Source organism: Apaloderma vittatum, unplaced genomic scaffold (genome assembly GCF_000703405.1).
Source record: "Apaloderma vittatum isolate BGI_N311 unplaced genomic scaffold, ASM70340v1 scaffold1136, whole genome shotgun sequence".
Classification (NCBI taxonomy): Eukaryota; Metazoa; Chordata; class Aves; order Trogoniformes; family Trogonidae; genus Apaloderma; species Apaloderma vittatum.
Window position 1 is genome coordinate 1 of NW_009720978.1, and position 26,779 is coordinate 26,779.

Genomic DNA, 26,779 nt, shown 5'->3' on the forward strand with positions numbered 1-26,779 from the left:
GCGTCGCTGGAGGGGGAGACCTGGTTCTCGCTTAGTTACTGGTACAGAATCGGGCTTAAGTGTCGTTTTCTTGGCGGTTTTTTGGATGGACGGTCCTGGTGATCCCGGCTGGGTTCGGGGTTGACTGTTGAAAGATTGGGTTCAGTGTAGCCATGTCGGGCTCGGCCCCCGAGGAGCCTCAGCCCCGTGTCCCGCAGAGCACAGCCGGGGCTCCCCATCCCGCTCCGGCTGCTGCCGGGCCCGGAGCCCCAGGTGACGTTTCCCTTGGGGAGCAGAACCTCAGCTTCACCACCACGGACGTGAGCCTGGTGGAGATGATGGAAATTGATTATAGCCAGCTGCAGCACATACTTTACTCACACACGGAGGCACAAGGTAGCGAAGGTGAAGTGGAAGCCAGGCTCAGTTCTTTCTCCTTGCCTGGTAATTCCACAGACTCCTCTCTGCACCAGACCCCACTGAACACCGGGCAGGAGGAATGTTTGTCAAACAGCTCTGGGAGCCAGTTGGTTTACTCAGTTCTCTGTCAGTCGGGATTACCTTCTGACAGCAGTTTAAGTTCGAACCCGCGTTTGAGCGGTGCTGACTTCCAGGAGCTCAGAACGATGTTACTTAGCGAGCCTAACCTCCCTTTGAACCAAACAGATAAAACGCCTAGCTCTGTAGAAGTCCCAGGACACAGTTCAGTAAAAGTTAAATGCGGTGAAAACCGTGTTGGGACGAATAAAGGAAATGTACTTGCTGAAAATTTGGCGCTGGCGCCAGAGCCTAGACCTAAATCTGCAGTCAGAGTTCGGTTGGAAGACAGATTCAACAGCATCCAGACAGAAAACCCCAGATGTCAAGAACCCCAAGAATCTGCAGTAGCTCTTAACAAGTGTGTTGCAATTCATTTTAGTTTGTGTTGTTAAACTGGGTATCATCTTGTAGTGCGAAACTAATTCTTCTAAACAAAACCTGAGAAGGGTACTTTTTTAACACGTGAGGATGGCGAGTTGGGCTTTTTTTAAACTGCCAGTCAAATGTGGCTGCAGCTCCACTGACCCCAGGTTCAGCCCCTCTGTACATTGACCAAAGGGTAGTTCCAAAATTAGTTACTTTATAACATTATTCTTGATAACAGCGTGGAAATAAAGGTGAGAGGAGATGACCTAGTTTTAACTTGCAACTTGCTAGAAGCAAAGTAGGGTTTTGATTGTAATAAAATATTAAGAGCAACTGATTAATGTAATGCAGAGACCTGACTAGGGGGAAGACATGGAGGAAAATTACTGGTTTACAGTCTGGCCCTGTAACTGTGTTTGTGTGCTGATAATACATTTTATAGAGCCATAAAGCTGTGTTGTCACTGTACAGAATAAAATACCTTCCCTGCTGATGTTTTTTTTTCCCCTTTTGCCCATGAAGTTGGCAATAACGATGATTTCTATTTACAGTAAATGAAAGTGGTTTCTTGGTGATAGTTGCTAGATGTGTAGCTGTGAATTTCTTAACACTCATTTTCAAGTAGTCAGCTTGGAATGTGTTCTATGTTGGTTTTTTTATTTGTTTGTTTTTGGTTTTTTTTAAGTTTAGTAACATTGATTAGACAGCCAGCGGAACTCATAGGTGTTCCTCGTCACCAACAAGAAAACAAGTGTGCTGCTGTAGGGCAGAACAAGACTGCTCCCGCCCCGCCTTCCTTACAGTTCACATACCCGTTATTTACTATGAGTGCATGTCCTACTGGAAGTGCTAATCCTTCACAAGTACAGGTAGATAAATGCATTCCATGCTGGTTGTGCTCTGCTCATTTCAAATGCTGATAATTTTAACCACTTAGGTGCAATATAGTTCTAGAGGTTTGTGTTAAAGCGCAACTTGGTTTGAATAGGGATGATCAGAATGAACTGTAATGCAATTCGTGTATTCTTGTGTTAATCTTTAAGACCATCAAAAATACTTACTCAGATCAATTTTGTGGCATTTGTAATAACGTGGTAATGATCAGTAGGCCATTAGATTTCTTACTAGAAGGACTTTTTTTTGTGTCAGTTTATCAGTGTATAATCAGACATTGTGCCATTTTCTGTGGTTCCTTTTTTAGCCCGTTCCTTTTGATGAACAAAGATATATTTTCCCCAAACTTGCAGTAACCCTTGAAGCGAGACCAGTAACATGGCACTTGGAAATGTCAGAGCTGTCCCAGAAGGATTCATCAGTCTGGCACAATCCCATGGTTGTGTGCAGAAGTAGTTGGGATTTATTCCAATACAAAACATAGAATCATGGGACTAAAACTTAACAAGTTAACATGAAGATACAAAATAGTCTCTTTTTTAAAATGTATGTAGTCCTCTAAGCATTTCCTTTTTGGTTTTCACAGACCTCGGGAACATCTTGCACTATTTTGGAAGCTCCCAGACATCAGGACCTTGGGATACCCAAGACATTGTCTTTCTGCTATCAGGAAATTGAATCCACAAAACAGACAGTAGGTGCCGTAAATAAAGCTTTGCCCGAGGAAGTTTGGATTAAAGTTGGAGGTAAACCTATTTAATATGTTTTCACTTAGCTTTCCCTTGGCCTTCAAATCAAGATTTTTTTTCTGAATTTGTGTATTTTCTAGAACGAATGTGATTTTAGTGAATCCTATGAGGTCTGGGGTTTAGGTCTGAGGTGAGGTGTAGGCAGTATGGGATGAGATTTCTTCAAAATAGGTCAACACTTAGGAGTTCAGCTCTGCTTTTAAAATTGTTTAGCACTTCTAACTTGAAAGGAGAAAACCTGTGGTTGCAAAGTACCAATGAAAATCTGGGCCTAGAGTAAGCAGCTGGTTCCTTTCTACGCTTTTCAACCCAATAATTGATACAGCAGGTCCAGTCAGTATCAAACTGAAGAATGTTTAACTCATCAGAGGCAGGCATGAGCCCAGTGGGTTCTCCAAGCAAACAGGAGCTAGTTGGATTTTGAAGCAGCAAGCAGTGCCTTCGGGCTTCCAGAGGACGGGTCTTGCTGTAAGAGTTGATCGAGGCTGGCAATAAAGCTTCAAAGATTATTCCACTTAAATAAGTGACAAACTTTTTTTTCCATGATCAGTATTTTCAGTGTCTCTTGGGAGGGTTCTAAGTAGGTTCTTCTTTTCCTCTTTGTTTTTCCGAGAAGATACCGTATGCAAGCAAGAGATGAGCAGAAGTAGGCGCAGCCGAATAAGCCCATTGGATCCAAACGCAGATCGCAAACCCCTGGGGGAAATTCAAAATCTGCGTGTCGACAGCCAGAGTACCGGGCCTGCCCAGGGGCCGTGGCAGTCGGCGCAGCCTGGGTTGGCCCCGCAGGCGCAAAGCGGCGGGCAGGACGGAATCGCTCAGCGGCGGGAAAGACATAACCGCCTGGAGAGGGACAGAAGGTGATTTCCGGGAGGAGTGGCAAACACGAAGTTTTTCAAAGCCTAAAATGCCGATGCTGTAATACTCCTGTCGTTGTCCAGGGTAAAATGTAAACTTGACGTATTTTGTTTTACCTACAAGAAAAAGCAGTGCAGGTGGTAAGGGTTTGGTGTTTGTTAGAGGAAAAAAATCTGTATGTTTCATTGTTGTCGTCTGTTTTGCTTTACCCTACAAACAGTGGTGTTTGAAAACATTTCACCAATTCTGTAAAAATAAGGTATCTTGCATAGTACATGACTAATACACAAACAGAGCTTGTAGCAAAGCAAAAGTCCCCTGAGGCTGTGGCTTGTAGCTCCTGTGAGTAGTCCTCTTTTTTTTTAGTTTTGTCCTTCCTTCTTGCCCAGCAGTTGATAGCTTTTTGTGCTTGCCTGTAGGCGCAGGATCCGGGCTTGTTGCGATGAGCTGAATCTGCTGGTTCCGTTCTGCACCATCGACACCGACAAGGCGACGACTTTACAGTGGACAACTGCGTTTCTGAAGTACATTCAGGAGCAGCATGGTGATTCTCTGAAACAGGTTTTAAATCTGATTTCATTCTTGTTCTTGTTAAAAATGTGAAATGTTTTAAGCTATCATAACGTAGCCGAAGGTATATGGAATGCTTGTGCTTGATGCTGTTTGTGAAGGTCCACTGAATCACTGAACCTTCCTCTAAGTTTTTATTAATTTATTTATTTGGTTTTATAGCTGGTTCATTTCAGTAGTGCAAAACCATCGGCTGTCCTCAGTCAGGAGTTTTGAATCAGATTTTTAAATTTATTTATTTATTTATTTTTAGTTAGCCCAGTTCCTGAGCGTGACACTAACTCAACAACAATGTAGAATTAAGGTCCTCGGTTTAATTTCCCATTTGTTTTTTGGAGTTGTCTGCTCTTTAGTTTTCGTGACCTAGTAGTTAAATGCTCAGATTCACAGCTGCGTGTCCATACTATCTTGAAATGAGTAAGAGTAGTAGAGGGTTAAGGGCCCTGTAAGCAGTTCCCATGCTGCCACACCAGTAGTTGCAGCCCCAGAGTAACTCTTGCTCCACTGAGTATCTTAAGAGAGTAGCTGAGTGTGTACAGGGGGTCCTGCACATTTAGGTTCTGGGATGGCTCCTCAGCACTTCCTGCATCCCCAGATGCTAGTGAAACAAAGATACAGCTCGAGTAAATAGCTACAGTAAACATAATTGTTATTTATTTTTTGTATTTTGGTATTTTTTTAGGAATTTGAGACTGCGTTCTGTAGTAAAACAGGCAGGAGACTAAAAGTAGCAAGACCAGACTCATTTGTAATGTGTCCAGCCCAGGAAAACACGCATGGCTATGGAGAGCAAGTAGCCTGAGCTGACCGCCAGGAGTTGCGTGACAAGTGTGGCTCATAGTGGCCCAAACTGTATTGCTTTTCTCCATTTACACGCTGAATATGAATTGCAAAGTATAACTTGTGAAATACATAAATAGAGCTTTATTCAAACTGGAAATGAAAGTTAACAACCAGTAATAGAAACCAGTGCTCTGTTAACGGGGCTACAAGAAAATGTCACGACTGCAGAGTATTTTCCCCTTCAGTTAAGAAATTTGTTCTTTTTCTGTTTGTCGTTCTGCTTTGTGTTTTTTTTAAAGGATTATTCAGTACAGTTAGAAGTAGTTGTAGAACATCCGTCTGTCCTGTTATTTTAATGACTGGATGTAAACGTACTCTTCAAGTGTAAAAGGAATTTTTTAAAATACAGGATTATCTTTAATGTCTGTCACACAGCTGTCCAACAGGTTCTTGTCTTATTACTTTAGGCCAAGGGCAGCATATTGTACACAGATTATTTAAATGCACAAACTATTTTCATATTTAAAGCTAAATATGCTTCTTTTGTTCATAGGCTTTAGCATATAGGGCAGAAATAGAAAAGTGTGTGAGCTGAAAGTGGGTTTATTATTGTTTTTTAATAGATGATGCTAGCAGGTTTTAAAGTACAAACAGGTCTCCCAGGATAAATACTGTTTTAAATCACGGATATGGACAATTTTGCAGCAATTTATTTCCAAAGAAGCCTAGTAAAACCAGTTCTGGAAAATTGGAGATGAGCTGAGTTAAACTGATGTATATAATGACACTTACAACATCACAAAGAAAAAGTTAAAAAAAAATCTCTCTTTATTTTTACAACAGTTCGTACAGGTGGTTTTGGCTGGACTTTTAAAGAGCATCCTTTCTCATTTGGGGTTTCGTTCACAATTACTGTGCAAATAGCTTAAGTAGAAGGTGTAAAAATGCTGTTATTTAATTTCATTTATTATCATATGGAAATACTCAAAAAATCTCCCCTGCAATTTAAAATACGTACATTACACCTTCTGCAGGATTTGATTGCAAGAGGATTCCTCGTCTTTGCAAATGTTTGAGGTGCAATCTGACGATTAACGACTGACAGCTGACACGTAAGCGATGGTCTTTGCTTAGGCCAGAAGCTTAAGACTTAATTTCCACTGATTTCCACTGCTGGAAAGAGCAGTTAAGTGCCTCAATGCCATAACAACCGGTATTTTAATGCATGAACCTGCACTAAAATCAGTGGGAGGAGCATCGAGGAATTTAATCTACAAGGCTCAAACATTTGTACAGAAAAGTCGTGATCTTTAGCACATAGAGGGGATGAAGGTAAAAAGGAACAATGCTTCCTCTTGCAGGTCTCTCGAATGGGTGAAAAGGAAGGTGAGGTTGTTTAGCAGTAAAAATTCTGGAAAACAATTGAGGGGAGGAGAAAACACTCATAAAAAGCATCTTCTAATTTAAGTTTTCATCTGATGCTTTCTTTTTTTCATAGAACTGTGTCAAAGTCTCCACTTAATATAATAGAAGGAACATTGTCCATTTATCACTAGGAGGATTCTGTCTGTTTTCTTACAATGCACTGTTTATTTAAATATTCAGTCACTTCTCCACTTCTTGTACTGTTGGTTTATGATTTTTTGGAAGTTGCTGCTCCAACAGCTCCCATGCAAGCCGACGTGTCACAGATTCCTGGAGTTCCCTGAGCCCCAATAGCACCAGGAGTACCAGGATCCCCTGGCAGACCAGGTTCACCCTGCGCACCGTCACGACCGTTTTTAGTAATCCCAGGTACACCAGGTGGTCCTAAACAAGAAGGGGAAAAAACATTACATGAATATTTCTCTCATTTTAAATATATATTTACACATGTGTTACTTTTAGAGTTCTTAATGTTTTGAGTGTCTGTACATCAGATTTGTTAGGGCCTGTTGAGTCCAAGATGTTGAATAAATTTAGCCTGAATCTGGAAGATGTGCGTTGGATTTTTTAGAGTCCCTCTGGCTTTACTGGAAACACCTCGGTGTGGCTGGAGGCGGATGTTTAACGTTGTGCTTTCCTGCTCACGTGTGTCTGTTTTGCCTCCAGCTGACCACTGCCGAGCTGGCTTCCATCGTGGTCCTGCCTCCGTGTACGACTTCATGAATAATAACAATTAATTAGTAACCAGAATTACTTTCTGTCATCCCTGAATAGTTTGCTCAAGGGATGTCCTGGATGTGTGAGCTCACAGCTTGTTGTGACGATCAGAGTGCTCACAACTCCCTCCTTCCTGACCCCAGCTTTGCTCCTTCGCGGGAGGCTGTGGCCTTCAGGTGTACCTCCCAAAATCTTGCTGGAATTAAGATTCTGAGTAATGGAAGGAGAGGGTGACGATACAGAGCATCTTCCTGACATTAGGAGCTTCCTTTATACCTGTGTCTAATCTCAAAAATTCGCTCACGCTGAAATCCATCGCCAAAAGTAATTCACAAAGCCCCGATTCCTGGAACAGCAAAGCTACGGAACCTTTCTGAACTGCTGTGCTGTGTGTGACTGGGTGTCCCTGAGGGACAGCTCGATCGGGTGCTTTATAAACCTCATCGAGAGATGGTGCCCCATTGTTTTTATTCATGGAAGTGATGACTTGCATCTGCTGTTCATCTCCTCACATGTCATGAGTAGGACAAATGCTCTCAATATCTAATACATGGAATAGTCTCTTTTCACATGCTTTGGAACAGAAACCATTTACAGATTAATGCAATTGTTCTATAGAAGAATCTAAGACAACAGGGTGTAAATATGCTGGTTTTATGAAATTATATGGGTGTGGAGTCTGCTTTTGGGGCATGGTGCTTATTCATTGTACAGATGTAACCACTATTAGAAAAACTGCTTGAACAGAGGAGCAAAATAAAGAATATTTTTCCAAGTTTCTAAGAGGTATTAATTTACATAAATTAAATCCTTTGATAAAAGATTCGTGACTTCAGGAACTGAGATTATAGCTGGGTACAGAGCAGTAACGCCACTAGCTCTCAAAATCATCACGCTAGGAAGTTGTGTTGGTGTCTGGTAAAATTAACTATTAGCTCCCATTTCTCTGTTTGATCCAGAGCCACGAACTGAATTTGGGAGGACTAGAGCTGGTAGGCCAGGCTGTGGCTTTCGCTGTGGGCATTCTTTAAGTACGGGAGTATGAAAAGACACGTCCCGTCAGGAAACAGTCAGCAGGCATGATCCTTTTGCCTTGATCTGAGCCTCACGGGTATTACACACCTTTAAATGAACCCATATGCTACTCGTTAATTAACTAGTTAGTTACTGCAGAGGAAGCACCACTGAAAAGAAAAACCTTCTGACACAGGCAACCAGGTGGGAGTAGTTGAGACAGGTTCTCACTTCTCCATCTATGAAAGCTCCAGACTATTTGCAGCCACTTGTAAAAGACACCAAGAACAAATGCAGAGTCTGGCTGTCCCAGCAGCCTTTTCTCCAACACGTTCTTCAAAACATTTAGGACTGGGGAGGAGTGGTGTGAAGAGGGGATGTGCTAATTAAGTTCTAATCCTCAAACTGTCTGTACCTGTCTTACCCACAGGAAAACCACCCCACAGTAACGCTTACAGCACAGAGTGACGATAACGTACAGCCAAGCATAAGCCTGTAGTCCTGGTTTATCGAATTATTTGCACAGCCTTACCTTGAAGTCCTTGATCGCCATCAGGCCCATCAATGCCTTGACCAGCAGGTCCTTTATCTCCCTTTTCGCCGGTGTCACCTTTAATCACAAACAGACAATTTCAACAACGAGTTGTGTACCGCAGCTGGCTCCAGAGACAGGAAGGGCAGAGAACGAAAAGCTCAAAATCCTCAGGACGCTGCCAGGGGCTTTGCTTACGCTGCGTGCCTAGAGACACAAAACTGCTCTCTAGATCTCCGCCTGCTGCCCAGGGCCTCACCTTTCCTCCTCTGCTGCTGAAATTAGCACGAGTTTGCAACTTATTTCAACAGGCATAAAAGAGAAGGAGGTTGGTTGAGTATTACTTACCTCTGGGACCAGGATCACCAAGTTCTCCTGTCGGCCCCCTGTACCCAGGGGGACCACGAGGACCAGGATGCCCAACGCTTCCTGGAGCTCCAGGAGGCCCCGGGGGACCAGCGGGGCCAGGACGACCCGTCATTCCAGGAGACAAGGGCTTTCTCAGGTTAGCCGCCAACTGCGCGATTTGATCTGAAAAGGACAATTAAAAACTTTACGTCGGACGCGTTCGCTCTTTGCTTGGCTGCTTGGTGTCTGCCACCAAGTGTGCTCAGCTGAGCGAGGAGCTGAGAACTGTCTGACACTGCAGCAGAGCTGCCTGTTTGGGCACATCTCGCTCTCTGCCACTCCTGTGCGCTTAGAAGGAAATGTTGAATCTGTCCTCTCAGCTCAGCTGGGTGCTTCTGTTCGCGTTTTCTATTTTACTGCTCAGAAATCTGCAGGTTTTCAAGCCATTGACACATCCTTTGTCCTAAACCACTTGAAAAGACACCAAATATTTTAGCAAACACTACTTAAATAATTGGAACAAGTTTTCTGAAAGAAGCTTTCGGAGTTTAACTTCATCCCAAAGGGCGAGCGTAACCCCTGAAGCAGGTGCAGGTAAGGTGCTTTCTGCACACTTTGTATGCTGCCATGACAAGTCGTTTAAAAATACCAATTTTAGAAAAATGAAGGACATCCCAGACAGCAAGGTCACCTCCTCAATTATTTCCTTACATTAAAGGTCAATGTAGCTTTTCTTATTAAGACAGAAACATAACAAGTCTCAGGAACTGTATTATGTTCAGGATCTACTCACCTTTGGCTAAACATGGTAATTAAAGTCAGTTTTCTCTCAGTAACACTCACCATTTATCATTTCCCCACAAAGTTCTCTTATGTGTTGTTCACTGGCCTCTTTGCCCTGCAATTAACAGAAGAATCTGTCTTCATACAAGCCACGTCATCGATAATCATCTCTAGCAGCAGCTTCAGGACATGAAACTCAGTAAGCTCACTAAGGAGCAGAGAGATGTAGTGAACAGGAGTTGCATTTTTAAATGACCAACTTCTAACTCGCTTTTGTAACGAGAACAGTGACTTACAGTCACTGCCAACGGACGCGGATAATCTGTTTGTATTTCATTGTGTGCATTCTGGGGGGCTTCAGTTCTGAAGTTTGCCAACCGTTAATCTCTTTGCCCAGGGCAGCTCTCGATGCCAGACTGTTAGCTTGCACACACAGCTACCTGCTTTTGCCCCCTTGAATGGGGAACCTTATTTTTGGAAAATTCATGCAAAACCCACGATCCACTTATCCACGTCAGAGCCTCCTTGACTGAACTCCAGCAGCAAGTAATACTCACAGGTGGCCCTGGTTTTCCTGTGATGCCAGGAACACCTTGGACCCCCTGATGGCCCATAGGTCCTGGATGTCCTGGGATCCCTGGTGCTCCAGCTGTCCCGTTAGGTCCTTGGACACCTTTTGGACCAAGTTCTCCTCTTTTTCCTGGCTGTAATGAAGAAGAAGAAGAAAAAAAATAATAAAAAAAATCCAACACTTAGAAGACACTGCCCGTTCTTTTCTCATGGGGATTAATTAAGTCTTTCTTCAGGTTTGCCCACCTGATATACCTGGCCAGGTACATTTCTCCCATCATCAGGGTGACTTTACACATATATGTCATGACAATAATGACATTTTTGCTGCAGCAAAATTATCAAGCACATGTGAATCTTTTGAATGCCATAAAAACCTCTCATTGTCATAGATTTTACAGTGTGACTATGAAGAAAGCATGCTTCTAGGAAACGTGGTTTATGGAGATACATCAGCAAAAGATGAGACAAGCATGATTACTTCCAAACCTTTCGGGGCAGGAACCCACACTGTGTGACACATACCTCTCCTTTTTGTCCGGGGGGACCAAAGGGACCCTGTTAGACAGAAAAGAACAATCTGTTCAGAAAATGCACAGCCAAAGTCAAATCTCCGAAGCTCCAGGATGACACGTATGTGGCACCTCATGGGCTTTTCTAGCAAAGGAGGAGGCTGCTGGAGGCCAGATTCAGCCCCAGCACAGCAGGAAGAGGACTTTGACGCCAAGACTCGCCCCAGGCACCATTGGTGGACACAGGTCCAGGCAGCCTGGCTGCTTCTTGAGATGGACCAAACCCCTTGGAGGGGTGGCGACTGCTCTGATGAGCAAAATGACAACTGGGTGCTGATATGCCTCAGTTCTGGCTCTGGTGCTTCCCACAGGCAAGAGTTCACGCGCACCGTGAGTACAGGGAGGGGAATGCTTGGGTTGCCACCTTCTTTTTGCAGCCAGCAGGACTGGAGCTCTTGGATGGTTAATTCCGACTGACTATATTTGGTTTTGATACATGGTTTTCTAGACCCATCTGTTATTTGAGGAGTCAGTTCTCCTGAATTTAAGGACACTTACCAGTTCTCCTTTGTCACCTGGGAGACCATCTGCTCCAGCGATGCCCTGAAAGCGAGATACCAGAATTAACACTGTACCTTTTGCCACACAAAGATTATGGACAATAAGGCTCACTCTGAGACCTGGCTACTCCGAGCTCCTACGGGAGGTGGGGGCACGTGGTGGCTCCAGCAAGAGGAAGTTCTCTCTTCCCAAAGCTGAACTCTACGGAAGCTGTTGCCCTGTTGGCAACAGCACTTGATCTCTCCACTTGCGTGAGGACCTTTTGCAACAAGCTGGTACTTGGACGAAAGGCTGAATTCACACAGATGACAGCCCTGATGGGTTGAGTTGGCCATGGAAGACATCCACGGGCTGGCATTGGCATTCCTCGTACAGAGAATCTAAAGTTCAGGTTCCCCAGCTCTGGGACTCACAGAAAATGTGAGTTTGCAATGACAGCTGAATGTTCAGTGTCTAGTGTGACTGTGTCCTCTAGGCTTCCTCAGGAGAAAGAGCCCCTTGCAGAACAGCTTCATCCCACCCTTTAACAGAAGCGATCCATCACTTGGTGAGGACCATCCCTCCCCACTCTGTCTGGAGACCATAGCGTAAGAGCGGCTAAAGCTTTGGTGATGTTATTTTACCAGCTGTGACAGGGAGCATCAATTTGCTGATCGGTCTCACCAGCAGCGTGTGCAGCTCGAGCATCGCTGGGGGTGACACAAATCGCTGTGATCTGCTGCCACCGCTCTGCAGCAGAGCCAACTTGTCACATGGCAATTAGAGCAGATAATGAACATTGTCATGGTGACTCCGTGGCTTTAGAAAGGAAGTTAGTTTGAGGCAAACAGAGATGAGATTGGTCTTTCCCTTGGCAACAGAGACCACATGGACACTGGTAAAAAAAGCAAGCAACGCTTGCTGGAAAAGCACTCACTTTCTGCAAAAATGCACTGATGAAAGTAATGTATTTGATGAAAACTGGCTCAAAACTCATCACTGACATTGATCCAGCTATGGAAGTTTAGCAGGAAAAAGTAGAAAGCTTAGTACATGTGCCAAGCTTTGAGACTAGGACGAATCCTCTTCATCAGGCACATGAAGACCAGTAAAAAGTTGTGCTTCTAAACTTATCTTGGGGGGAATATCACGGGGAGCCCCTATTTGGCACGCCTCGTGGTTCCAAAATACACAGCAAGAGTCTCGCATTTTTATCACAGCATTCTCACGTGTCTCCACTAGAACAGGCTACAGCTCTTTCGCCAACACAAGAAAAAAGTGACCAAAGAGGGTTTTGTTGGTGCCAGCCCCAGAATACTTTCATTTGAGGGAGGAAAAGCAGTTTCTGCTGTCAAAGATTGCCCCTGAAATAGAGTTTAAATGCCTCTGCTGACTACAGCATAGAAGTTATCACTTACCTGGTTACCTTTGGGACCAGGAACACCAGTAGGACCCTGAGAATAAGTAAAAGAAAGAAGGCAAATGAGCTCAAACTGTTATTTTCCTGTGAATTCTCAGTGCGGTCGGACATTCACTCACTCGGCAAGGGGTTGGGAATTAGCCTCCCAGCTGCCAAGTGGGAGGGTCCAAATCTCATTCACATTTCTTAGAACTAAGAAGGGATTTTAAGCAGCCTAGCTAGCTTTGTAACACTCTCTACAGTCACCGGTTTGTGTCGTAGGACAGTTTCTCAGGCCTCTTGCCATGGCGATGACAGCGCCGAGCAGCTGCCAAGATGAGGCAGGACCTCCCAGCCCAGGCCTGACGGTCTTCTGCCCACCAAGTCCTCGTCCCACCAGATCAGAGAGGTTTTCTCAACGTGGCTCAGCAATGCGTTGCTCCCCACCTGCCTTTTTCATGCCATCCTCCTCAACTTCCTAAATAAACCTAAAATGAATTCTGGGCTTTTAATCCTAGTCTTTAAAATCCCCTTCACAAAAGTCATCATTCATTAAAGGACGGGGTCCAGGATGAGACTGGTGGGTGACTATCTCTGCCCTTTACACCTGAAGATGTGAGGAGATTGAATTTACTCAAGGTATAAAATGGATGAGAACATTTTTGTGCCACAACGGTGGAAAGTCAGGATGTTTTTTCAAGGAATTATTCAACTGTCAGTCATCCCAGGGATTTAGAGCTGGATGCTCCTGACTGAGATTCACAAAACAACATGGCCACAGAAATAAAACACATTTAGATGATGAACTAAATATCATCCTAGGGATAAATCAGGCAACTCGAAAAACCTTTCCAATTTTATCTCCCTGGCATTCACCTCCAGCACATTTATAGCCCTATTTGTGCTTTTGGGTCCATACAGCAGAGCCAACAAGGAGTTCAGGACCCCAGGTTTTCTTCTCTGCTGCAAAATCTACATGGAAAATCTGTTTGCCCCTTCAGACAGGACTTCTACAGCATATTCATCACTCTGGCATCTGCAAATGGATTATTTTTTTTTAATAACTAGATCTGCAGGTGGCTTGGCAGAGCAGAATCTTTGAGCAGGACGAACACGTATAACAAAGTCATGTCCCTTTGCTCAAGTCAAGCACTGTGTTAAAAAGGGGGAGATTTCTATTAAAGAAAATATAATTCTCAGCAAAATGGACAATGGAATGTGGAAATACAAAAGTGGCGACAGCTATTTATAACTCCCATTCTATGTCTGCCGACAGCAAAGGCACTATTTTCTTTTCTGAACATTATCATCTAGATTTATACCCCTGACTTCTTAAAGTCCCAAAGCTCTGTGAAAGTCTGTGGTAATAAAACACAGCTTAGTCACCAGAGAGTATGTCCTGCAAGGAAAACTCCCTTAAAGAAAAGCTTAGCTCAACAGATTTTGATTCAAAACTGTGCTTTACAAAGACAGTCCTGATTCCCAGCAGCAGGAACAAGTGGCAGGACTTTAGGATCACCAGCTTCATGTTTGTGTCACCCTGTCCCTTAAACACAACCAACATCTTTGGCCAAGCATCTCACGATGCCAGCATGGAGCCGAGAGAAACACTGCCCCAGGTGGCTACTAGAATCCAGAATCCTCAGGAATCTGATCATCGTAAAAATCCACGGGAAAAATATTTGCCTATTGCTACCTCCATCAGCAATAACAGCCAAATCCTTCCCCATCCCAATATCCCACTCCAGCAAGACATTTTAAATATCATCTTAATGCTATTTTATATCTCACAGTCAAAAGCACTTCAAACCTCTTGTGTTTTTGATGCCAGCAAATGCACGCACCGATATGCTGGTTTGTATTCCCAGCCACAGGCAGCCCAAAGACTGTGAAAAGCACATCGGTACCTGCTAACTCCGGCTCGCAGGACTTTTTTTTATTTTTATTTTTTCCAAAGCAAAAGAATTGCTTTCAGGAGAGAGCGATGGGTTAGCTGCAGCTGGGACGGTGTAATCGTATCGATCTGTATTTGCAGTTCTCTTTATGCATGTCGGGACGAGCAGGCTGCGCTGGCAGCACAACTCGGAGCAGCATCTGCCACGCTCCTCGCCCAGCCCCAGCACCAAAGGCTGCTTCTTCCAGCTATAAAGACACGATCTGAGGTTTTAGGGTCTTCCCAACCCAAATTTTACCCCCAGTAACAAGCATCGAAATCCACAGTGGTGATTTTTTTATTTTATTTTTTTTTGCTTTAAGCATAACACTTTCCCTCCCTCTGCTCCGAGCCGGTCTCTGGACAGCAGGCTGCTCCGGGCAGGGGCCCCTTTCCCCTCCAAACATACATTTTTCACCGCAGTGAAGCCCTGGATGCAGTCAGAACCCCACAGCTCCACAATAATCCTCCTGTTTCACCCTTCCAGGTCCACGGTCCCTCCAAGAGGATTTTTTTAACCTGCCTGGAGCCGGCACAGAAGGGCCATTGTGAAACCCCCGCGGAGCTGCTGCGATGGCTTACACAGAAACTTCACCTTAAAGCTGGAGTCCAGGGAGCCGGAGAACACACGGCTACTGTTACCCTGCAGGCTCCAGACAAATGTCGTTCACTTTGCCCTGCTGGTGTCTTTTAAATGAGAATGAATTCGTTTAAACTGAAAGTCACATTTATTCTGAGGTGTGGGGCCCAGGTGTGTTGCTGTTCAGAAAGAAAAACCCATGAGCAAACTAACTTAAAAAATGATAAAGAAAATCCAGAAAAACTAGATCTGGGTAACAAAAATGCACTGAGTTGGCTCTCCTGTGCTCGTGGGGAGCAAGGATTTGGTGAAATCAGCATACGGAGCATACCGACCATCTGCCCTGGCTAGGATAGGGTCCCAAAGGCTCTTTTAAACAATCCATCCTGTCTAAAATCAGTGGGAGTTCCTGAACTGAAACAGAAGCAAGGGCAGGGACAGAACAGACAGGGCGCACGAATCCTGGAACCTGCTGGGGTCCCTCCAGGGTGCGCGGCAGCCTCAGGGGAGCGACTGCCTGCCACCACCCCTGCCCGTGTTCGCTGGGGTGGCATCAGCCACACCATGTCTCGGGGCCCATTATGTTCTGATTTCATACCTCCCACACAGGAATTAGTTCCAGATGCCTTCTCCTTACCCTGTCACCCAACTCTCCACGAATTCCAGTCGGACCAGGAAGGCCAGGCTCACCACTGGCACCTTTGGGACCCTGTGGGGAAAACAAGACAAAGCAAAGAGCTGCAGCTGACATCACCAGGAAACCCTGCGTGTCTTGACATCCTTAAATTTCACCAGTCTCCACAACATGTTCAAAAAGATGTCTTGATCTCCCCTCTCCTTTTCCCCCCAGGACCTAGGGACCACTTGCCGGGACAGGTTGGCCACTGTGCCAAAGTGCTCCAGCCCTTGGCTGGCTTGGGTCTCCCGTTAATAAAATCTCATCCCTGACTCCCAACCAAGTGATGCTCCCAGAAGGCAGCATCATCCACTGGTTTTCAGCCAGTTCCACTCGGGAACGGAGGGTGGTTGTGAACACTCCCTTGGAGAGAGGAGGAAGAAATACGAGAGTCTCCAGTGGAGCAGAAGGGAGGAGGGCTTCACTCAGGACATGCAGGCTGGGGAGCTCCAGATCAAGGAGACATTAAGGTGTCTTCACAAAGATCAAGCCCTGATCTAGCCTCGTCAAACTGGTTCTGAGAAAGAGAAGGACATTTCTTCCTATCGCTTGTTGCCATCACACAATTGCCTCGCCCAAGGTTTGCAGGAAGCAGGGGCCGGCCAAAACGCGACGCACGTTTGATTACCCTTGTCAGCATACTGACCTGGAAACCGCGGACACCAGGCGCTCCCATCGGGCCTTGAAGACCAAGTGGTCCCTGAAAAGAGCAAGATAAGTTTTGGCAAGGCGAAAATTCAGGGCCAGGTAAGCCGCTTGTGTAATTTAACGGGCTCACAGAGAGCGAGCGTGCAGTTCTGTCCGGCGGCGCCCTTTGCTGATGAGCCACTGCAAAGTGGTGCGTTGCGTTTACTGAGTTGTGTTAATACGATTATTACCATTTATGCCATACCCACAAGTAGTGAAAAGCAACAACAGCCAAAAATGGGAGCATGATAAAAAATACCTATGAGAGGGGACCCGTTATCCCAGTATCAGGCTTTTAATTGATCCAGTTCTGAAAGGAACTACTGTAAAGCATGTGCTACACGCACTTGAAAATAAAAAATAGCAACGGCCTCCTCTTGCTTGGACATATTTGGTACCAGCAGTATAGAAAAAGGGGGTGTCTCACACTGTCAGTGCAGATGCTTTTAGGAGCCTGGCTCACTGGACAGAACATGAGTGGGTCTGTGGCTTCCTACTGGCAAAAATCACGTCTGCAACAAAGATTGTGGGTGGGATGTCAGTTTTATCTCCCTTCCCAGCCGGCTCCGCTGGGCTTGGCGTTAAGGGACACAAATGAGCTTCAAACTGAGCCCCCCAGGCAGAGGATGGGTCAGCAGGGATGTCCAACGTACCCAAGGAACCAGCTGGGCTCTGCAGAGCAGATGTGCCCGGCGGTAAAACAGCATCTCTATTTTTTATTTAAGCCTTTTCCCCCTATTTATTAGCCCTACAAATTCTCCCCCGTATCTGAACAACCACTGACTCTCAGAGTTTTTTTTCTGGTCCTCAGCAAGAGGAAACCCTCACGTGACTCAATGTACAGTCTGAACCAGTCGCCCTGGGTTTCTGTGGTTCCTCTTTCCACTTCTCTTTCCTGCTTGTAATTCAGCGAGGAACTTGGGGAGTTAGAAGCACACAGCTCTTGGAAATTTACGCTAAATTGCATCAAAAATGTCTCTGCTGTGCCGGTGCCTTTAAAAGTGGTGGGGCCTGATAGAACCTGACAGCCTCTGAATGGGAAGAAACTCTTCGTATGCGATGCTGAAAAAAGTCCAATTGTTTTGAGCCAAACAGCCTTAACACTAGACAAATCCTGCAACTCTCTTAGAATAGCCCTGGCTTATAAATTAGGGCTCTAATAACAGAAACCAGAAATCAGAAACCCAGGTCAGAAATAAACACAGGTTCAGCTGCTCTTGCACCCAGGTCAGAAGTCTGCACCAATGCGACTTTCTTATTTTTGGCTATAATACTACGATACCTTTTTTAGGGGGGGAGCTATTTTGATAAAAAATTGCAGCCAGAAAAGCAAACATTATTAATTTAGTTTATTTCTGGGGCTGATTTCCCTCTCCTTGGAAGCTTAAAGACCAGCTGCGCACAAGTAATAAATCATCATACAGACAGTTCAATTTCTTCCAAGTGGCACATACCAGAAATCATGTTAGACTTGCTGTAGGCTTTTGGATTTCAAAATGAGATTAAGTGAGTGGAACAAAAAAGAAAGAAAAGCCCAACAAAACCAGGCCAGGTCCAACTACAGCAGCAGCGCTAGTTGGAGAGCGACAAAATAAAAGGTAACCTAGTGGTTTTAGTGGTGTGAAAAAACCCCGTCAGGTTTTTCTCATCCTGATATAATTATTATTGTCTCTGCTATTCAGCAGGGACACAACAGGCAGCCAAGCAGTTCTGCTCAGGTTTACTTTGCAACTCAAATTAATTTCTCAGGCTCTGAGATGATGCAGGGAACTCAACAAAAGCAGGAACAAGATGCTCAGCTGACGACCTCAGAAGTTTCAGAACGCTGTCAGCTCACGGAGTAAACATGCAAACTGCCCGAGCTGGGTATGGGTTTTGTTTCCTAGGGGCTCACACCTACACGCTCTAGGCAAGATAATGCTGCTGCAGCACTGGCTGGGAAAAGGAAACGCGTGAACAGATTCCCCACCTGAAAATTGTTCTGGTGTCGCACCGGATGGCTGCGAACTTCGGGGCGTTTTTAGCACATAACTGTGTGCGAGGAAGGCAAGAGATTCCCGGCAGGTCTGGCAACTTTTTAACGCTTTTCACACCCCGGTCATTCACCAGGACAATGAGGCAGGCTCTCCAGCTTCATTGCTCATACGGCTTCGGGTTTTGCAGCGAAACTCGGCTGCTCCACGGCAAGTGATACAGGAACGGAGGGATTTCACGTTTCCTGTGCTGGTGGCGATGTACGTCGCGAGAGCTTATGCTTTGTTAATGACTCGCATTCAGCACAAGCTGAAACTTGTTATTTTTGTCTAACGAGGGAGCTGCTGACTGTCCGATCTCTCCTCTCTGGTTGTGGCAGCTCCACAGACCTCTTTGAGAACTGCCTCTTTCTTTGCCAAATGAAATGGGAGGAACCACTTTATGTTCACACAGAGCTGTCAGTGAGAGCAGGATCTGACCTGAGGGTAATTCCTCTGCTGCCAAAACTCCCCAGAGACAATACTAAGAGAGAAAGTGACCTTTTACTTTAGCCAGAGAGCAATCCCTATGCACTGAGCTCTCTTTTGGTATCTATTTGATTTACAAGCAGCGTCGTACTTACAGTTGCTCCTCTGGGTCCCGGCAGTCCTCTCTCACCAGGAATCCCCACATCGCCCTGGCAAGGACACCAAAGTCAATCAGGACATGTAGGAGCCGTGACCACATTCTTCCCAACCCACTGCAGAGCCAGAAGGGCTGGTTTCAAACGCAGTCACAGGTTGAGCATAAATGATGGCAATACGTACGGGGATGCCTGGCTCTCCCGAGGGACCTGCCTCTCCCATCTCTCCAGGACTGCCCTGCAGAGAAGAAAGCAAATGTTCAGCGAGGGCACGGCTTCAGAGAGTTGTCTCTGTCTTACCCAGAGCAACAAACAGAGGAGGGAGTTAAAACCCGGATTGGGAAATAAAAACAGCTTTGAACTTTGACTTTTTAAAAAAAAAAGCCCAGTGCAGTGCCACCACATCCCGTCTCAGACCAGGGAGACAGGGATGATCTTTCAGGGACATACTCAGGCCACCTCCTTTCATTCATTCCTGCATCACCTTTGTGCAAGGAGGAACGTCCTCCTGCAGCGTGTCCTTGTGCAGGAGGATTAGCAGACTAATGATGCAGGTGCAGAGGGGGAAATTTAAAATGGAAGAAGAGGGACAGAATAAAAAGCTGCTTTCCAGAACAGCCTTGTGCTGGACTGCTTTGATCTGTCCAAGAATTTCTTTTATCTCACAGGTCATCTAAAGCCAATCTAAAGCTTTTCTCCTGAGTTGGGGTGGGGGGAAGTCTCCAAAAGGCAAGATGAGAGAATCCTGCTCGCAGGTGCTCAGCCTTCTGGTGCCCACAGACAAAGTCTGCTCTTGGGACTTGGACAAAAGGGCGAATGCTTGCTTCTGAAATTGATGAAACCACTGACAACTCTCCTGTGTGTCTGTCGGGTCTTCACTGAACCAAGTGCAAGAGCTGTCTCAGCAAGAGCAGGGCCGCTGTGTCGTCATGCCCAGCCCTGGCAGGAACGCTGACACCATCCCTTCAGGGTAAGATCTCCCAGGATCTGCTTGTGGGCGCAAGTCCCCCAGAGCTGAAAAGTCTTGCCACCACAAGTTTAGCAGCTTCTGCACCAGAACCCATCATTAGAAAGATTCACTTACTGGTTCACCCTTTGAGCCTTTAAGACCTGTTCTTCCAGGCAGTCCCTAAAAAAAATAATAAAAATTAAAGCAACGTCAGAAGAGCTGGAGTTATTAAATTTCCTGTTCTGCTCTGATCTGATATACAAGGAGCAATGCTTGCTGGAAGCAATGTAGGATTTTCATTTCTGCAGCTTTCCCCATGAAAATTATGACTTCAATTTCCCCTCGCTCACTGCACTAGCAGCTCTACATAATCTAATCCTCGAGAACTAGAGCAAAGAGGAGGAATATACAAATAGAGCAGCGGTAGAAACATTTTGCACAGCAGAAACCTCTCTCCAGGGGTGTTCAAAATATTCTGTAAAACAGGAAGAGAGGAATACTTTACCTCTATTTAAATAGTTGGAAGACTGAAGAGATGAAGCATTTTGCCAATGAACACTAGTAAGGCAGGGACGGAGCTCAGGCTATTGTTGAATTATGGTCATCTGTAGCCCAGATTTTACTTCCCTGCATTAGGGATGCAAGTCAGCGGGATGTAGAAGAGAAAAACCTCTCAAATTTAAGTTTTAAATTTGAGCCAGAGTGACTAAAAGCCGGAATATTACTGTATTAGTATTTGGTGCTACTCCATTCTGTCTTGCGCACTGCTCCCTCATCTGCAGTGTGTGAAAAATGTTTTCTCTTGGTTTAAATGGGGCCCCTCGTGAGATAATGCACAAAACGAACCTCCCCTCTCCCCAGGGAGGACGTCTGTACCCAGCCCAAGCTGCTGCATCCCCCCGAAGGCGACAGGTCCTGCTGCCATACTCACAGGCAGTCCGTTTGGTCCCTTCTCTCCAGGAGCACCCACGCGAGCTGCATCACCCTGTGGATACCAAGAGATTAGAGGTCACCCTCCGGTACTGGAAAAGGGTCTGACACAGGTACGGGGGACATTCCCAAACAGGTATTTATCATCTCCTCCCTCCCCATGCATCCAGGACCAAGAGCCTGTTGTGTCTACGGGAGGTGGGCATCCACTGGACACGAGGTGCCTGGAGCTCCCAGCCTTCCCCGGCAGCACACGGTCCATGTTCCTGCAGGATCACGCTTCAAAAACCCAGACAACTAGTACCTGACAGATCTTTGTCTGCAGACAATTAAAATAAGCAGCTGTCTCTGTCAACAGCTCTGAGAAGGTATCTCTGAAGGCCTAGAGTCAGCCAACAGGAACCACCAAGCATAGGGACACAGCTGAGCTTAAATCATGTGTATGTGACCCACATGGGCATCTTCCTTCTTCAGGGAATTTCCTTGGGATTAATTAATAGAAGCAACCTGACTCTTCGTTGCTAGTTACACTACTGGGAAACTTTTAGAAGCAAAAGCTTTCCAGCCATGCTCTCAACAAGCATCAGTAGCTTTGCAAAACACAAGGGAGAGTAACAGAAATCTTTCCTGCAGTGTTTAAGTAGGACTTTACAAACCTTCTCACCATCGAGTCCAGGAGCTCCATCCCGTCCATCCTTGCCAGGCATGCCCTGCAACCAGGCACAAGGCAGGTTAAGTTTATGAGGAGACACTGTGGTTTGCAAAATATATTCACCTCAAAGAACCTTTTGACAGCAGGTCTAGTGCCAGTTGTACTGGGAGGCTTTTCGTTAACAGCAGCACAGCTAGGGTTTGGTCCAACTGGGATTACACTGAAGGTTACAGAGACCCACAGAGCAGAAGTTTGATAGCAAAGACTGTAAGATGCAAGTTTTTTTCCTATTGTGTTTTATTATCTGTGAGCAAGAAAATAGTAAGACTTGCATCCTACTTAATGACTTACAGGTTCTCCTATGAGTCCACGAGCTCCCAGGTTTCCTTTTGGTCCAGGTCTACCCTAGAAACCAACAGCAAATCCTGTGTTATCCAGGACACAACTCTAAAGAACAGTTAGCAAAGATAATACTCAAACTCTGCAGGGACATTTCACTCAGTTTGTGCTGGCTCCTGCCCTGCTCAGGCAGATAGGACTGTTCTTTTGGGACACACCAGAAGACTGGCCCAACGCTGGCTGCAGCATCTGGGAAAGCTCTTGATCATTTCAAGGGCTGGAGATGCAAGATCTGATCCCTTTGCTCTAGGCTGTAAGCAGCACTTAGGCATCTCATTCGTGATGTGAATAATTGTATCCCTTTCACCTCCTTTTCAAATAAGCCAAGTGGGGATAAGCCCCAATAAACCTGTGAAACAGCCTCCTTTGAATGTCATGTCCAAAATCTGAGCAGATGGGTGTTTTGCTGCACTTACGGTGTCGCCTTTGGGCCCCCTGAATCCTTGAGGTCCTTTGTTTCCTTGGTCTCCCTGTGACAGAGGAGGAAAAGTCATTAGGCATTGTCATCACACAGTGACGAAGACTAACGCTTTGAGGGTGTGAATGATGAAGGACTTCTGTGCTGTTTGCTGGTGTTTGCCAAGGCGTGAGCATGCACCTTCCCTCAGGAGCTCGGCTGTACTTTCTCAGTTACACTCTGTAGCTCCTGACACACAGACAAATTGCAGGAGGGACTTTGTCAACAATCCCTCAGGGCAGAGACCATCTTTTCCTTCACTTAATGAAGTATTTTCTTTAACCAGAAGCAGAGAGAGAGAAAAACTTTCATATTTACTGTCTAGATCCTGCTTGGCGTAACAAAGTGTTCGGTGGACAGCAAGCACCTCATTTTATTTCAGTTCAGAAGAAATTCTTCTATAATTGCAAAGACCAGGGAAGGGTCCCCAGAGGGTGGTACTGCCTCGGGGTCAGTGCAGCCCGTGGTGTTCTGGCTGGTGCAGGCAGGTGAGGGTGCTTGCTATAAAGCAGATGCCCACACTAAGGAGGGACTGGATGGGATGTCAGTGGGAAAAGCTCTTAAAGAGGCCACGATGCTGCAGATGCAGCTCAGGTCTCATGTTTGGGCACAGTAAGGGGGTATGGGTGGCTGCCCACAAGGAAACGTAAAGGTTCAGTGTTCTTCTATACTTCACCCCAGAGCTATGCAAAAGGATGAGAATTGCATCTTTAAGACCATGATTTCTATGATTCTATGCTGAGCGAAGGGCAGTGAAGAACAGAGAGTGATCGAAGCACAGGGGACTTATTTCTGTCATGGGGCACGACTGAGGGAAAGATCTGGGTCACGTGAAATACCATTGTTGTAACTGGAGGAAAAAGGCAAAGGAATAATCTGATGGAGAAGGTTCTGTGCCCTGTCAGCAAAGAGTTTAGCGCAGGAGGAATTAACTTTTGGCTTTGGTTGTGTCAGACTGAGCCACGGAGATGCTGAGGAGAAGATACCTACAGCTTTCCCTGGAGGTCCTGGGATTCCAGGGGGCCCTCTGAAACCAATGTCACCCTGCAAAGAATAACACAGCACTGTAATTCTGTGGCTGGCAGAGGGTGAAGTAACAGTATCCCCACCTTATACCACAATCTAAGAAAACACAAAAGCCCTGGAAAGACACCCCGTATTTCTTGCTAGTTTGCAACACAGTCTTACAAAAGATCCCCCTTTGAATAAGCAGGTTTTCACTCTGGATTTCCATCCCATTATCTCTGTGATACACTGGTATCATTCATGGCTTTGCTATCTTGATAGCATGCTTGTTCCTTCATCAAATTCAAAACCATTCAGCTTCCAGGCTGATGGTCAGGGGACCTTGGCAAAGGTCCAAAGCCATGATGAGCTAGAGATTGACCCGCTTCTCACTGAGGAGACTTTTCATGCCCTGGAAAATCTTTGTCCACCAGTCATTCTTTTTCTTGTAAAGAGAAAGAACAAAATAAAATGCTAGTGAAACATTTCTCAGCTTTTTTGGCAAGATTCTCTAGCGCTGCCAGTCTCGTGGGGAGAGCACTTTGTCCTTCTGGTCTGATGCTGTCAGTCCTTCAGGAATATAGAACTCTCCTGCTTCTGGAGGTTGTTTCGCTGGGGGTTTCAGGAGAGAGCCTGCTCTTTTAATCTTTACAAGTTCCCCAGTGGTCTTCAGTGAGGACAAACATCATCTGGACCTTGCATGAGACAAATTAGCGGTGAAGGAGGGGGAAAAATGTCTGAAGAAGGTTTTTTCTTACTCTGTCACCGGCTGGACCCATGGGACCAGGGAGGCCTCTTAGTCCTCTTGGGCCCTAATTAACAAAACAAATCAGTTAAAACCCAATAGCTGTTAAACACAAAAAGGCAGAAGAGTGGCAAAAACTCAGTGTTCTGCTGCACAAACAAGACATTTTCCCCTTTGGGGAAAAGAGCTCTTGGGGGCTCTACCGAAGCCGCTATCACTCGGATGCCTCACCCAAGCTGAGAAGGCAAAAGCAGGACCTGAACTGAAGCTGGTGAAACCAGCACGATTTGGTTTATTCACCAGCACCGACGTTCACATCCGTTATTCTGCAGCGGCCAGAGCTGTTTGTGTAACACCAGCTGGCTGATGGCACCGCGGGGTTTCACAGCACCAGGGGGATGGGAACTGGTGTGGAGGGGAGGGGGTACCTGCAGGCCAACGCTGCCGGGAACACCTGGAGGACCGGGAGGGCCGGGGTTACCCTGGGAGAGAAAAGCTAATTAGACAAGAGGCGAGAGAGCACGAGCCTGCCAACACAAAGCCAAGGACCTCCCCATTTGAGTTTTCCTTGAGCTGCTTCCCACACAGGTTTCTGCTTCAGAATTTGGTTTTACATCACAGGCAACTTCTTCTATGTGCAAGAACACTTGACCAGTCAGGAGCTTACCCGAGAGGTTAATGCAGGGCTTCTTTCTGAGCTGAAATCCCTCCCTGTGACACAATAGGTGTGAACTTATCAAATTGATCTTAACATTATGATTACCGGGGAGATGAAATTTCTTTAGGGATTAGCACACAGTCGTACATGCAGAGCACTGCACTTCAGTCATAGTAATATCTTGTTCAGCCAACTGCCTCATTTCTCCCCATCTTCCTGAAGAAATCATTTGTCATGGTGCTTTTAGAGAAAGCCCCGCCCCGATCTCCTTTAAATTGAAGTTTACCTTCTCTCCTTCTTTTCCTATCTCACCAGGTTCTCCTTTGTGACCGGTGTGTCCCTAGAAGTAAGAACTCCAATTATTCACATTCCAGTACAGTCTTGTTTCAAAATTTAAATTTTGTGAGATGACTAAGACCTAAACCCACACAACACAAACGACTCACTGGGAAAACAACCTGTAGGTGTGCTGTAACTGAGTGGAGGTCTCTCCTGGGGTTCATTAGCCATGCACGGCTCCTGTGTTAGGTATCGCTGTGTCAGAAGTGATACAGCTTCAGGAAATGCCCCCATCTGGGTTTTTGAGAGGCTTGCAGTGATACTAGACTGCCAGTCTCCAGATGCAATTCTCAATTACAGGTCAGGGATCAGAACTCAGTTCCAATCATTTTTAAAAATGGGGCCAAGACACTTCTGAAAACCTCATGCTGCATTTTTAACCTCCCTTTTTGTTAAAGTCATCTTTAATGTCTGCATCATCAAGCCTGCAAAGAAATCTATGTCCCGCTGAATTCTTTTAAATAAACTCAGTTTGTATCTTGGCTCCCTTGCTATTATTGTGGGAGTGACCCAGACTAATTTCAGCTATGGCAGATGCTATTCCTCAGCACACAAAAGGTCCTGTGCATCATTTGCATCATAATTAGAGGCTTTCACAAGCATTTTAATCTCATAAGCTATGAATCCTGAATAGTTATGCTCTAAATATTATATATTTCTAACTGTATTTATGACTCAGCTCAGAGACCAAACAGACTTGCAAAAGGTCAGTTCATGAGGAATTGAGAGCAATTCCCCGGAGACATTCCATCCGTTGCCAACATCTACTAAATCCTGCTTAAAAAAAAAAAAAAAAAAGCCTCGAGTAACTTATTACTTCAGCTCACTGCTGGGGTGTAACCTACTGCAGAGCATACATCTGAATCGTAGAGGAGACAGAGAAGGAGATGTTTAACTGCTGAGTGAGGTTTCCTGAAGGTTGCAACCCAGAATTTATGTCCCAGAATCAAGCAACATAAACAGAAAGCTGCCTGGTGCTATGCTGGATATAAAATGACAATTAAATTGTATTTAATCATGTCAGTTATGTCTTGCTACAGTAAAATGTGTGCCTCTGTATTTACAGGGTCTGTGAGCACAACTGAAGAACTGGTTGTGTTTTTACAGCTCTCTGAAACCTGGAAGGGCAGCCCGTCAGCCTGAACCCATCCATCAGTTGTGCCTCACGAGGCTTGCGCAGCCTTGGAACCTTTGTGCTCGCCCTTTGCAAAGGCTTAGATTTCATTTGTTGGAATAGATGGCCGTAGTTACATCTTCCATCTAACAAAGGTTGCAACCCTGCGAGGGATGGAGCCACAGAGCAAGGTGCCCATGAGTGCAGGCGGGTCCTGGCTGAAGGTGGAGCGCTCACACTTCCCCGGATTGAGTTTGGTGGCAGAGCAGCTACTGCTACGAGTGTGTGAACAGCAGGCAGAGAGCGCAGGAGCAGGTCCTTCACCATCCTCTTGTCTCGCTTTTGGCTGCTTTAGGGGTTTTCCGTTTCGACAGCAAATGCAGGGCTGCCTTGGAGAGGTGTGGAGCCTGCAGGAGATGTGCTCTGTACAAACCCCTTATAGCTATGGGTGATATCTTTACCTTGAACCCTGGCATTCCT

General features: G+C 45.7%; 2 protein-coding genes across 2 annotated transcripts in view; one reads left to right on the forward strand and one right to left on the reverse strand.

Moving 5' to 3' along the window:
- The first annotated feature begins 152 nt into the window (after positions 1–152).
- TCFL5 (transcription factor-like 5 (basic helix-loop-helix)) lies at positions 153–4,758 on the forward strand. The gene is made up of 6 exons (XM_009871166.1): positions 153–877; positions 1,571–1,754; positions 2,366–2,525; positions 3,145–3,388; positions 3,806–3,947; positions 4,639–4,758. Exons 1-6 carry the CDS (start codon positions 153–155, stop codon positions 4,756–4,758), a joined length of 1,575 nt encoding a protein of 524 aa, XP_009869468.1.
- Positions 4,759–6,061: 1,303 nt separating this feature from the next.
- COL9A3 (collagen, type IX, alpha 3) overlaps positions 6,062–26,779 on the reverse strand; it is a gene marked incomplete at its 5' end in the record, with an annotated part of 24,742 nt that continues 4,024 nt past the window's right edge. The window contains 22 exon segments of the mRNA XM_009871167.1: positions 6,062–6,548; positions 8,428–8,505; positions 8,776–8,958; positions 9,619–9,673; positions 10,116–10,262; positions 10,654–10,686; positions 11,199–11,243; positions 12,599–12,634; positions 15,730–15,801; positions 16,415–16,468; positions 19,052–19,105; positions 19,236–19,289; positions 20,136–20,180; positions 20,932–20,985; positions 21,587–21,640; positions 21,934–21,987; positions 22,398–22,451; positions 23,429–23,482; positions 24,202–24,255; positions 24,617–24,670; positions 25,133–25,186; positions 26,761–26,779. The exon segment at positions 26,761–26,779 is cut by the window's right edge and continues 13 nt beyond it. Coding sequence (XP_009869469.1) covers positions 6,373–6,548; positions 8,428–8,505; positions 8,776–8,958; positions 9,619–9,673; positions 10,116–10,262; positions 10,654–10,686; positions 11,199–11,243; positions 12,599–12,634; positions 15,730–15,801; positions 16,415–16,468; positions 19,052–19,105; positions 19,236–19,289; positions 20,136–20,180; positions 20,932–20,985; positions 21,587–21,640; positions 21,934–21,987; positions 22,398–22,451; positions 23,429–23,482; positions 24,202–24,255; positions 24,617–24,670; positions 25,133–25,186; positions 26,761–26,779 — 1,483 coding nt within the window.

What these genes read in the sequence shown, in the direction of transcription:
- TCFL5 (XM_009871166.1), top strand. Translation starts at nt 153, where the DNA reads ATGTCGGGCTCGGCCCCCGAGGAGCCTCAGCCCCGTGTCCCGCAGAGC. An exon ending in AGTTTGGATTAAAGTTGGAG is followed by an intron (nt 2,526 to 3,144) that starts GTAAACCTATTT and finishes TTTTCCGAGAAG; the next exon opens with ATACCGTATGCAAGCAAGAG. An exon ending in ATGGTGATTCTCTGAAACAG is followed by an intron (nt 3,948 to 4,638) that starts GTTTTAAATCTG and finishes GTATTTTTTTAG; the next exon opens with GAATTTGAGACTGCGTTCTG.